General features: G+C 44.6%; 1 protein-coding gene and 1 long non-coding RNA gene across 4 annotated transcripts in view; one reads left to right on the top strand and one right to left on the bottom strand.

The window, feature by feature from the left end:
* The window catches only part of LOC144496165 (uncharacterized), a 462,102-nt gene that overhangs the window by 142,971 nt on the left and 306,375 nt on the right, over positions 1-12,756 (bottom strand). The window lies entirely within an intron of this gene.
* LOC144496164 (coiled-coil domain-containing protein 102A-like) overlaps positions 1-12,756 on the top strand; it is a 528,300-nt gene that overhangs the window by 300,491 nt on the left and 215,053 nt on the right. For all 3 annotated transcript variants that reach the window (XM_078217149.1, XM_078217150.1, XM_078217151.1), the window contains exon 7: positions 3,788-3,958. In XM_078217149.1, the coding sequence (XP_078073275.1) occupies positions 3,788-3,958 (171 nt within the window). The remainder of the gene's footprint in view (positions 1-3,787; positions 3,959-12,756) is intronic.

Here is a 12,756-nt window from a genome sequence, read left to right as displayed (position 1 = left end):
GAGTGTGAAACCTGGAGTGTGTAGATTAGAACAGGTATGAGGAGGTGTGAGCTTGATGAATTTATTTGGATTACCAGGGTATCCCTTTGAGTGAGGTAAGGCACCCGTGGGATTGTTAAAAATTAAACATGATTATGCACTTTTTATGCATAAACACATTGGAACCACCCTGCTGTCAGTGTACCGTCACACTGTCACGGAACTGGCTACAAAATGTCCTACTGTTAAGGAACTGTCAAAGCTGTTAAGGATGTGTCCAAAGATACGAGGTGAGTTGACAAGCAGGTTGTAAGGGCAGAGGGTAGTGAGGTCATGGTTTGGTATAGCTGGGGCATAGGGAAGGTGTTGGGAGGGCTGGAGGGTTGTTGTTTGTTTTAATCTTTTCTCTTATTTATTTAAATGCACATAAGCAGGCCTTCTGTCCAGCCCACCTCCTCAGCCAGTAGCCTCTAGATTCATCCACCCTGACTTCGATTTCAGCCCACACTCCCCCTGACCAAAAATGACCTGTGGGTGGACATTTTTAAAGGTCGTGTTCGCAGAACCGGGAAATCTCGGTGCATCCAACCCAGGGGAAAAAAACACTGGACCCAGTTTCCTGAACTGAGCTGTGACAGTTTATAACATTACTCCAGTTGCAGAAGATTAATCAAAACTAACCATAATCCATCAGATGGAACAGGCTAATGTAAAAATAGTGTGCAGCTGCATACAATTCCATGTAACCCATAAACAATAGCAGCCAGCCTCTTATCCTCCATTAATCTATTGCATATAGTTCAGCTGTCTTTTGTGAGTTGTTTTGTGGGGTATTATACACCTTTGAGAAAGTTGTTTTGGCACTGCTCTCTAAAAATACCGGCACCATTTTAAAAGAACTAGCATTTTCTGAAGATTAAGATGTGAAAGAATGTTGACCTACTTAGAGTCATAGAGCAATACCGCACGGAAACAGGCCCTTCGACCCAACCGGTCTATGTCAACCATGGTGCCCTCCCAGCTGGTCCCAATTGCCTGTGTTTGGCCTATATCCCTCTAATCCTTTCCCATCCGTGTACTTATCCAAATACTTTTTAAATGTTGCTATTGAACCTGCCTCAACCACTTTCTCAGACAGCTCATTCAATGCGCACCACACCACCCTCTGCATGAAGATGTTGCCCCTCAGGTCCCTTTCAAAACTTTCCCCACTCACTTTAAACCTATATCCTCAGGTTTTCAATTCCCCTTCCCTGGGAAAAAGGCTATGGCCGAAAACCTACTGATTCTGGGGCGGGTGAGGTTCCCAGAACGGAAATTTCCATTGGCCTCGGGCGGGATTTTACCATCTCGCCTGAGTGAGGCCGTAAATCTTTGCCCTATGGGCGTTCATCCTATCTATGCCCCTCATGATTTTCTACACCTCAATAAGGTCACCCCTCATTCTCCTACATTCCAAGGAATAAAGCCTTAGTCTGACTAACCGCTCCTATAACTTAGGACCACTAGCCCAGGCAACATCCTTGTAAATCTTCTCTGCACTCTCCCGGTTTATCAATGTCTTTCTTATAATAAGGTGACCAAAACCACAATACTCCATGTGTGGCCTCACCAGCGACTTACACAACTGTAACATAATGTCTCAAATTCTATACTCAATGCCCTGACTGATGAAGGCTAAACGCCTTCTTCACCACCTACCTGTGATGCCACTTTCAACGAACTATGCACTTGCTTGACTGTCATAACTGGAAATGCTTTCTTAATAACTAACTCAATGTGGTAAGTACAGAAGAAAGGAAAGGGCCTGTGTCTATACAAAAGTTAATCAAATCCTCAGAATATCCCGAAGTGCTTTCTTAAACGTGCTGTCACTATTGTTACGCAGGTAAACATGACATCCAGTTAGTACACAGCAAAATCTTATACACAGCAAATGAGAATGTGTACTGCAGTTAATTTGGTTTTTCATAGTATTGATTCAGGGAGCAATGTTGACCAGGACATCAATAGAACTCTGTTTAACTCTAAATGGTATCCTGACATCTTTACCATTCACCTGAACAGAGAACAGAGCCTAGCATAATGCCTTATCTCAAGAAACATTCAGCATCCGACAATGCTGCAATTCCTCAGTGTAGCATTGAAGTATGAACTTTAGTTTATTATTTTTTTTATCCATTTGTGGGACTTGGGCATCACTGGCTGGGTCAGCATTTATTGCCCATTCCTAGTTGTCCTTGAATTCAACTGGCTTGCCAGGCCATTTCAGAGGGCAGTTGAGAGTCAACCACTTTGCTGTGGCTCTGGAGTCACATATAGGCCAGACCAGGTAAGGACAGCAGATTTCCTTCCCTAAAGGACATTAGCAAACTGACAATCAACAGTAGATTCGTAATTTCAGATATTTGAATATATATATATATCCTATGGTGGGATTTGAACCCTGATCCCCAGAACGTTAGCTGAGTTTCTGGATTAATAATCCAGCGATAACACCACTAGGCCATCGCCTCCGCCATGCTCTTAGATCCTGAAATCAGACATGAACCCACAGCCTTCATGCTCAGAGATAGTAATTTTATCAACTGAACCAAACTCAAATGAAATAATCAGAAGGAAATTGATAGACTCCTGATTAAGATGGTACAAGAAAGGTGACTGAAAATGATCCATTTGGTTACAGGGCTTTGTTCAGTATTTGTTCTTATGAAAGGAGAAATGCAGGCGTAGCCACATTTACTGCCCATTCCTCATTGTCCTGACAGCTGGCTGATTAGTTGGATGAGCTCAGAATGTGTTAAAAGTCACACATAGGTCACATCAGGAAGGAGTGACAAGTTTCTCTCCCTGAAAGGCTGTTGTGAGTCAGTGGACTTTGATGGCAATCTTGCTGCTTTGTAGTTACATAAATCACCAGACTTATTGAACTCAATGTTATAATTTACGAGTGTGGGATTTAAAGTAACACTGACTGCGTTGCCAGTCCATTACCACAACTACTTTATGAAGGTAAAAGGCGAGACCTGGAGCATCGGATTTAATTAATTCAAGAACATCAAGACAATAGAATGGCTTACTTCCATCAGTTGGCACTTCCTTCTACAATCTGCAGATTTGGCTTAAAACTCAAGTTTAATGTTATTTAAATATTGCTTCTTGATTACCCTTGTATTCTATTATAATCCTTTGATTTGTTATTGTCACATGTATTAGTATACAGTGAAATGTATTGTTTCTTGCACGCTATACAGACAAAGCATAGCATACATAGAGAAGGAAAGGAGGGAGTGGAGAATGTAGTGTTACAGTCACAGCTAGAGTGTAGAGAAAGATCAACTTAATGTGAGGTAGGTCCATTCAAAAGTCTGATGGCAGCCGGGAAGAAGCTGTTTTTGAGTCAGTTGGTACGTGTCCTCAGACTTTTGTATCTTTTTCCAGATGGAACAAGGTGGAACAGAGTATGTCCTGGATGTGTGGGGTCCTTAATTATGCCGGCTGCTTTTCTGAGGCAGCGGGAAATGTAGACAGAGTCAATGGATGGGAGGCTGGTTTGCGTGATGGACTAGGCTTCGTTCACGATCCTTTGTAGTTTCTTGTGGTCTTGGGCAGAGCAGGAGCCATACCAAGCTGTGATACAACCAGAAAGAATGCTTTCTATGGTGCATCTGTAGAAGTTGGTGAGAGTTGTAGTGGACGTACCAAATTTCTTTAGTCTTCTGAGAAAGTAGAGTAGATTTAATGAACGAAATGTAACTAAATATACCTAAAAAAATAACTGGAGTTTTTTTAAAATTTGGAACCTCAGGAACTTTCTGATCTTCGACATGCCCACAATAAACTAAAGAAGCAGTACCAAGACAAGATGGCAGAACTCACCCATTCTAGTAGAAGAGTTGAACAACATGAAACGGAAGTGAAGAAGTTAAGACTGCGAGTGGAAGAACTGAAGAAGGAACTGGCACAAGCTGAAGATGAGGTATATATTCACACATGTATTAAAGATTCAAAGTCATCGTATTGTTGTGTTACTAATTGCACGGTTAAAGTTAACTTATTGAACATCTACCTTGAAAGTATGCAACAATTTCAATTTCAGGATTTTTTAAACCATTTTCAGGATTGCAGGTAAATAATAAAAATAATTAATTTTGTTCTGACCCTTGTGGAAACGGATAGCTTTTAAAGAGAGATATGAATTTCCCAGTGACCGATGGAAAGATTCACATATGAGTTCACTTTTTAAGACTTTTACTGTAACAAGCAACTAAAAGCAACACAGAGTAAACATTACATAATAGTCCACTAACATATCAAACTGCAGGTAATTTCCCATTAGCTAATTAATGCAGCCAAAAATACTTTAAGACTCATTTGTTCATTATGCGATGCGTTCAGCAAATACACATCCTTGTATATTAACTCCCACATTCCTCCAAGCTTTTTGGCAGCATCCCTTCTCCTTGCCACATTAGTGCAAGTCTTCCAGTCTTCTTCATCCTTCTGAGTATCCATGATCTAATGTCCAGAAGCAAGGCCAATTCTGATGACTGCTTGATCTTTAAATCACCACGTGCTGTATCTTTGAACAGAGCATTTGTTGAGCATGACATAGGCTAACACAGAACAGTTTTTCCTGTTGCGTTGCACAGCAGCTGTCTTTGGTCTCCCCTCCTGGTCTCCTGAATCTGAGAGTCCAAAAGGACAAGCTGGCTCTCATTTGGCATGGATTTTTGTCAAGTTATGAAGGCTTCTCCAAAATGGTGCTGGGACCCCGGATTCGGATGTCTTGCCATAATTTCCACCAGGTTCTATTTTTGCTGAGAGGGAAACAGGAATGGGATGGGACTCACACATGGGGAAAACCCATCTGAACACATTGCCAAGTTGAACATCCCATTTTCCTTGGAGCAACAGCCTTTTCCTGCAGTATGCGAGTGCTGGTTTTTGTTTAAACATAAATGCTCATAAAATGCAGGTTGGATCTGTGGAGCTGTCAAGTTATTTAAATAGCCAGCCATTTGACTTTTCAAAGCAAAACAGGTTGGCCATTTCTCTGAGGTGAAAACAAATAGTGCTTGCAGTTTCAATAGGACGTCTCTTGACATAACCCTCAGTGGCATTATAGCATTATTACTGCTTTACTGTTTCCACAACCTGTCATTATCACAGTGAAGCAAGGACGGTTGTATGTTCATGATTTTATTGACAACTCCATGATGCTATTCTAGGATTAGCTGTCTTTGACAAGGGGTTGTGAACACAACTCTTCGTTCTTATAAAGGATCAAGCACCTGAACAGATGTAAAATGCTTTTATTGTACTCTATTTTATTTCATCTCAGTATGGCTCCTGAGGTGTGCCCAAGGTGGATACTAAGTGAGTTGATATAGAGGGTGTAAGGATAAAAGGCAGTGGGTGGGAGTTGGCACCAAGTTGGCATAGGGTCTATAAGGAGCCGTGGGTAATGGGTAAAAGGATATAGAGTCATAGAGGTTTACAGCATGGAAACAGGCCTTTCGGCCCAATTTGTCCATGCCGCCCTTTTTTTTAAACCCCTAAACTAATCCCAATTGCCCGCATTTGGCCCATATCCCTCTATACCCATCGTACCCATTGTAACTATCTAAATGCTTTTTAAAAGACAAAATTGTACTCACATGGATAGGTGGGGGGTGGAAAGGTGTGAGGGGTGAGGTCTGGAGAGTGTAATATTGAACAACACAAGTGGGATGAAGTCCCAGAACATTGAGGCAGACTTTTTAACCAGCATGCCTCGACACTCGGCAACTTCTGATGCTGCCCCCAATCTGTGTTTGGGGTTAATGGGGCTGACTCCACCTTGCACCTGGGACCCCTACCCCAAAAAAGAAGCTCCTGCTATTCAGGGTGTCTATTCCCGAGACTGGTGCGGTGAGCCGCAACATTCCTGACTCTGAGCATATTCTCAGGAGCAAAGATCTATGCTTCTGTGTCAAGTGTTAACATTGGCACTTGATTTTCTATGCGTTTCAGCTGGGCCAGTTTCCCCATGACAACCAAATCACATGGGCTTCTCTCTGGGCAGAATCTAGTATGATTTCACCACCCCCAATCCAGGACATTCCTTAGATTTACCTTAGATTGAAAGAGGCAGTTTAAAACATCACCATCTTATAAAGTTATGCATTCATTACAATTTATATTATGATGGTTGATCAGAGATGAATTTCGAATGTGCCTGTTATTATATTTCAGTTTTTATGTGCAAACATTGCTACAGTTATGGCTAAAACCAGTAATTCAGCTTTATTAACTCCTTGACTTAGCCATGCTGAAGGAGACCATTTGACCCATTGGCCAAATTTTACTGTCCTGCCCGCCACAGGAATTGGAGCGGGCAAGGGGCAGACCATGGAAAGGTCCATTGACCTCGAGTGGGATTTTCTGGATTTGGGGCGAGCAGGGCTGGAGAATCCCATCTATCGTATCTATGCCAGCTCTTTGAAGGAGCTATTTTCCTGCTTTAAATACATTCGGATTAAACAGATATTCATCAGTATCATCAGTATTTGGCAATGATGAAGATGTTTGTGATGAATGCAATGCTTCTAGATCCATTAAACAATGACTACTTTCTCTAACACATTGGGCCTGATTTTACCATTTTCATTCTAAGTGCTGAATCTGGGCGCAATTCAGATCCGACTTGGAAACCTGCTCTCAGGCGCTCCCATAGGCACTTAGCGTGAAAAAAAAATTGCGAGTCTGAATCGCGCTGTGGGCTTAGCGCACCCAAAACGACCGGAGCTCTGAACTGCGCATGTGCAGTTTGAAAACAATTTGAAAAAGCGCGCCCGTGTCAGATCGCTCCCGGGCCGCAGAAAGTGGAGAAAGTGGCCCGGGAGCGAAAAGCGGGAGCAATGGTCCCCACAGACATTGCTGTCCTCCTTATCCAACCAACCCCCTCGCTACCCAGACCGATCACCGCCCCCTTCCCCCCCCACTGATCGTCCGCAGAGTGGCAGTGGACCCCCCTGCCCCCCCATTCCCCCCCCCCCAGAGGATACATCTTACCCGCTTTCCTCCCCCCCCAGAGAATGATCTGCCCCCCCCCACCCAGAGAATGATCTGGCCTCACTCTACCCCGCCCCCCCCACCCCCCCGCCCAGAGAATGATCTGACCTCATTCCCCCACCCCACCTCCCCCCAGAGAATGATCTAGCCTCACTCTCCCCCACCCTTTCCCCCCCCCAGAGAATGATCTAGCCTCACTTCCCCCCCTCCCCCAGAGAATGATCTGGCCTCACTACCCCCCCCCCCCCCCGCCCCCCCCACCACCCCTAGAGAATGATCTGGCCTCACTCCCCCCTGTCCCCCCAGTGAACGATCTGGCCTCACTCCCCCCCCCCCAGAGAACAAACTGGACTCACTCCGCCCCCCCTCCCAGAGAATGATCTGGTCTCACTAACCCCCCCCCCCCCACCAATCCCCCAGAGAATGATCTGGCATCGCTCCCCCCACCCCTCCTCCCCCAGAGAATGATCCGGTCTCACTCCCCCCCCCAATCCCCCAGAGAATGATCTGGGATCGCTCCCCACTCACCCACCCCGCCAGAGAGTGATCTGGCCTCAATGCCACCCCCCCACCCCCAGAGAATGATCTGGCCTTCCCACACCCCCCTCCCTCCCAGAGAATGATCTGGCCTAACTCCCCGCCACCCCCCCCCCCCCGCCCCAGAGAATGATCTGGCCTCACTTCCCCCCCCCACCCCCAGAGAATGATCTGGCCTCACCCCCCGCCCCCCCCCCCCCCCCCCCCCGCAGAGGTACGTCTGAACCGCCTCCATCCCCCCCAACCAGACAACGACCGGCCCTCCATACCCCCACAAACAGACAACGATTGGGCCCCCCCCCCCACAACGACAACGATCTTCCCTCCTCCCCTCCCCCAACCAGACAATGATCTGTCCTCCCTCCTTCCTCCCCACTAGAGAATGGTCTGACCCGCCTCCCTCCTCCACCCCCGCACCGATCTGAGTCAGTGAGCCATTGGAAGCTCTGAACGCCCGATTCAGACTTTTATTCAGCAGGTTCATTTCGGCGTGATTCCGGATCGGCGAACGTGGTGGTAAAGGGGGAAATGCTGATAAAGTTGGGCGGGCAGTTCATTAATTCAATTGAAAGCATGCAAATGCATTTAAATCGCTGTTGCGCCCGTTTCGGGTGCGAATCGGATCGCGGCCATTCCCGGGTCTCGGTAAAGAGGCCATCTGCGCGGACACGGACGCAGATCGCGTTAATGGTCTCACATCCGATTTTACCACATTTTCACGCCCGTTCGCAATGGTAACATTGGGTCCAATGTGTTCATCTAGAATCCTACACCTTGCCAACCACTTGCCCCATCTGAACTTTAATACTGATTAATATTTACGTGACTATGAATTTCCAGAAGTACTAATTGTTGGTCACAAAATTCAACATTAAAAATAGTCCTGTGGCACATATATGATTTTGTATTCACTTCCAATTTAATGAGCTACATTTTGCAAGACCATTGGAGGCAGGTTGGGAGGCCAGAGGGCTGGCAAGATGGCAGGGGAAGGCATTGAGTGGTGAGACTGGTGTTTTTCAACTGCCATGGCATAGTGACAATGGTGGGAACCTTAGCCGCACAGCTGCCTACTGGAAAACCAATTTAGACAATTTGTGGCCTAATCAAGGGCAGACTCCCAGTGTTTTTCTGTGGGTGTGTGGGGGAACCCTCCAGACTGGGGGCTCCATGGCTCATGAAGGGACTGCCCTTGACAGCAATGGCTGTCCCTATGCCTTCCTGGCCCCAGCCATCCCAAACACACTCACAAATCTTCAAGGGAACCTCAGCATTGAGGTGCCCACATCTTCAAGCTGCAAGCTCAGCAGCGGCCAGTGCCAGCTGTGGTATTGCAACGCTTGCTGAGCTGACGGCCCTCAGATTGGGCCAGCAGCTCTTGGGGGTGGCGCTGCCTTCCTCAATTGGGCCCCACCACCCACTAAAGGGAATCGATTCCTGATTTTAACCCTGGTGCTTTCATTGAAAAATTCAGCCCTGTAATTCATTCTTGTACCATGTGCACTTCTTGATATCATTTTTTTCCTGCTCTACCCTGAAGGTTATTCAGTCCTTGCTGGGATACAGTTGAAAGGCACTGGTTGTCCTCTGCTTGACTAAGTGGCCATTTCATATGTGTGAATGTTGGTAGGACATTTTAGCATGGGAGGCATTACCATTGAGCAGAGTCAGTCATGTCCTCACTGGATATCCAAACATGCAAATTTCCAGCAGGTGTCACTGGATGCTCAACAGGGGATGCGGAAATGGGTAATTTTCCTTTCTCCAACCTAAATTTGCTGTGACCAATTATGGTATTGCGATAATCACAGTTACAGATGATCTGGCTCAGTACAGGCCGGGGAGTGAATGGGCCTTAGAGAGGCAAGGAGGCTTCATTAACAGATTTGAATCTCAATGTGTAATCAATTTAGCTGGTAGCCAAGAAGGAATTGGAAAGAAAACTGATAATGAGGGTTCGCTGTTCAGTTATATCCTGGCCTCTACACATTCTCCAGTAATCTTCATCATCTCCTCATTCCCCCAAAATATCAAGGTCTTATATATAAAGCGAGGAAAATAAATGAAATATAACGAGAAGAAGTAAAGAATTGACTTAATTTGAAGCCAGATGCAGGCCATATCAGCCTTAAGCCTCATTAGTAATGCACACCATCTTTGACAAATCCTCTAATTAACTCTGACGCGACCCATTAATTCAATGTATTTTCCTCACTTTCACTACCTAACTTTCGTACAGTAACAGTTCAAATTGAAATGTTTGAAGGAGCCAAATATAATTGGAAATTTGAATTGTACTTAGACACACATCACCTTCTTCACATTGATTTCCTTGGAGTTGACACAACCCTATTGAGCTCCACATCCTGAAGGTGTTTGCTTTTCAAAAGGCCAGCACCACAAAACCTTTCCTTCCATCTGCACTGCCTGACATTTTTAACTGCAAGATAATGACACCTTTGAAAGCGTGTCATCCCCGTACTCCTGTGACACAGGCTTTTAAACATTGCCTTAAAGGTGAGATTGTAGTTTTGAAAGCCTAAAGTTGAGCTAAGAAAAGATAATAGTCACTGTTCCCTGTAAGTTGCGCTTTCACGTGTCTGTAACCCAATAGTAACCCACCCAGACTGAACACCAGTTGTCCCCTTTAAGATACCATACTTGTGCACAATTAAGGTAAAGGTACAACACATTCAAATGAACAGACTGTGCACAATGACAAATCTAGAGCAACATTGACAATGGTCCTTATTTTAACTTGGGGCATCAAGGCAACATGTATGGACTAAGGCAAGTGACAAAGGGTCTTTATCTCCCAGATGTCGTTTGAAAGATTAAAATTGATTTTGATTTGATTTGATTTATTATTGTCACATGTATTAGTACACAGTGAAAAGTATTGTTTCTTGCGCGCTATATAGACAAAGCATACCGTTCATAGAGAAGGAAATGAGAAAGTGCAGAATGTAGTGTTACAGTCATAGCCTAGGGGGTAGAGAAAGATCAACTTAATGCAAGATAGGTCCATTCAAAAGTCTCATGGCAGCAGGAAAATCTGTTCTTGAGTCGGTTGGTACATGACATCGCTTCTAGTAGTGACAGGATTCTAGACCTCACAAGGCTGCTGCTGAGGATTTGAGGGATCGGTGCCAGGAGTAAGGAGTGTGTTCAGTGAAGGGGCAATGGCAGCTGGGGAAGAAGAGGGAAGCCCAGGTCGGTAGGGCCCAAAGTTACCTTGTGGGACTTTGTGGCCCACAATGAAGCATTCAAAAAAAAACTTGCATTGATCTCTTCTGGCCACAATGAGGCCTCCACCAGGTTCGGCGCTGAGTACCATTGCCACGTTTGACTGTTAAGATTGCTTCAGGGTCTGGATCATGCCAACAGTCCTTAACTTCTACAATGTATGAGGTGTCCACCAGAGCAGCTCCCAAGTTATGGTTAACATGACGGTAATAATGCCAACGGCCACGAGCAACTTCAACCACACAAATTTCCAGAAGGCATTTAATGAAGTTCCCCATAAGCGGCTGTTAGTTAAAATTAAAGCTGAAGACAAATCATTGACCTGGTTAGGAGATTGGTTAGCTAGTGAGAGAGAGTGAGTAGGGATAATGAGTATGTACTTGAATTGGAAGGAAACAACTAGTGTCTCTCTTGTGCTGGGGCTCACTATTTACTCTATGTATTAATGGCTTAGATAGCACAATAGAAGGCCATACATTCAAGCTGACACAAAGATTGATGGCTTAGTAAGAAGTGTAGACAGGGGCATGAAATTATAAAGACATTGATAGATTAAGTGAGTGGGCAAAACTGTGGCAGATGAATTTCAGTGCAGGTAAGTGTGAGGTTATTCATTTTGGGCCAGATAAAGATAGTATTTTTTTCTTAAATGATGAAAAGCTCGGAACAGCGGAGGTCCAAAGAGATTTATGTAGTCAGGAACAGAAAAAAATTGAAAAGATAAATGGGATGTTAACCTTTATAAGTAGAGCGTTAGAATATTAAGGGGAGGAGGTTTTGCTACAGTTGTGTACAAAATCCTGGTGAGACGGCATCGGGAATACTGTGTACATTTCTGGATTCTGCACCTTTACAACGATGCATTGTCCTTGGAATTCATGTAGTACAGATTCACTAGGATGCTAAGGCTGAGATTATGAGAAAGGTTTGCATAAACTTTTATAATCCGGGATAACACTGGATAAGGGGTAATTTGATTAAGGAGAATTCAGCCCAATTTGAGGAAGCTATGCCCTCCTTTCATACACAGTAACTGGTGATATGAGGTTATGTGTATTTCCCATTATCCTGCCTGAAGCGTGTAATGCCATGGAAGTTTGATTTGTTTTATGGAGAATTTACTCTGATGCAGATCCATAAGATCTGTTAGAACGTGTTCTTGTTTATAAAATAGCTTAAAACTGTGTTTTTTTGGTTTAAGTAGAGGTCACTATCTGGTAATCTATTGCATCAGACAACTTTTAGATGTTTTTGACTTGCCACCTGACAGGTTGGAGGCTGAATTACAACATTTAAATAAACAACGTGGATTGGATTTTTGCTCTTGATTCAGATGTGCAGTGTCCGGAAATGTTCTGACTCCGCTAACCTGATTCAGGAGAAACTGCCCTGAAGCGCCGGATTTTCACTCTGGGATGGATGGGTGTGTATTGAAGCCTGCCACCCCCAGAAACAGTTTCTCATGCCCAATCTATGCCACCTCATGCTCCACCACTCCATCTCCCCTATGGCCCCTCATATACTCCATGCCAACCTATGCCTCTTTACTGATTCCTATGGCCTCTTATAGTCCCTATGACAACTTAATGCCAACCCCATGCCACCAACCACCGTCCCTATGCCCTCCATGTTAGCTCATCCCAATCCACCAGGGGCAGACATAAACACCCCTGCTAAGACAATGTAAAATACAGGTCTAAGTATCTATTATAGACTTTACCATATTTATAAACAAAATAATCTCATTGATAAAAGCCCATTCAAGTCCTGGGTCCCTTATAAACACAAACAGTTATATTCATAGCCCCACATCAAAGGCAGGTAATCCATGTTTAACCTTTTGGAGCTATCAACCAAACGCTGAATGTAGATGACCCCCCCCACTGTGATAATGCTAGGTTGTGGAAGCAGTCAAGCAGTAATAATACTATAATGATA

The sequence above is a fragment of the Mustelus asterias genome, chromosome 7 (genome assembly GCF_964213995.1).
Source record: "Mustelus asterias chromosome 7, sMusAst1.hap1.1, whole genome shotgun sequence".
Lineage (NCBI taxonomy): Eukaryota > Metazoa > Chordata > Chondrichthyes > Carcharhiniformes > Triakidae > Mustelus > Mustelus asterias.
This window is presented reverse-complemented; position numbering and strand designations above follow the sequence as displayed.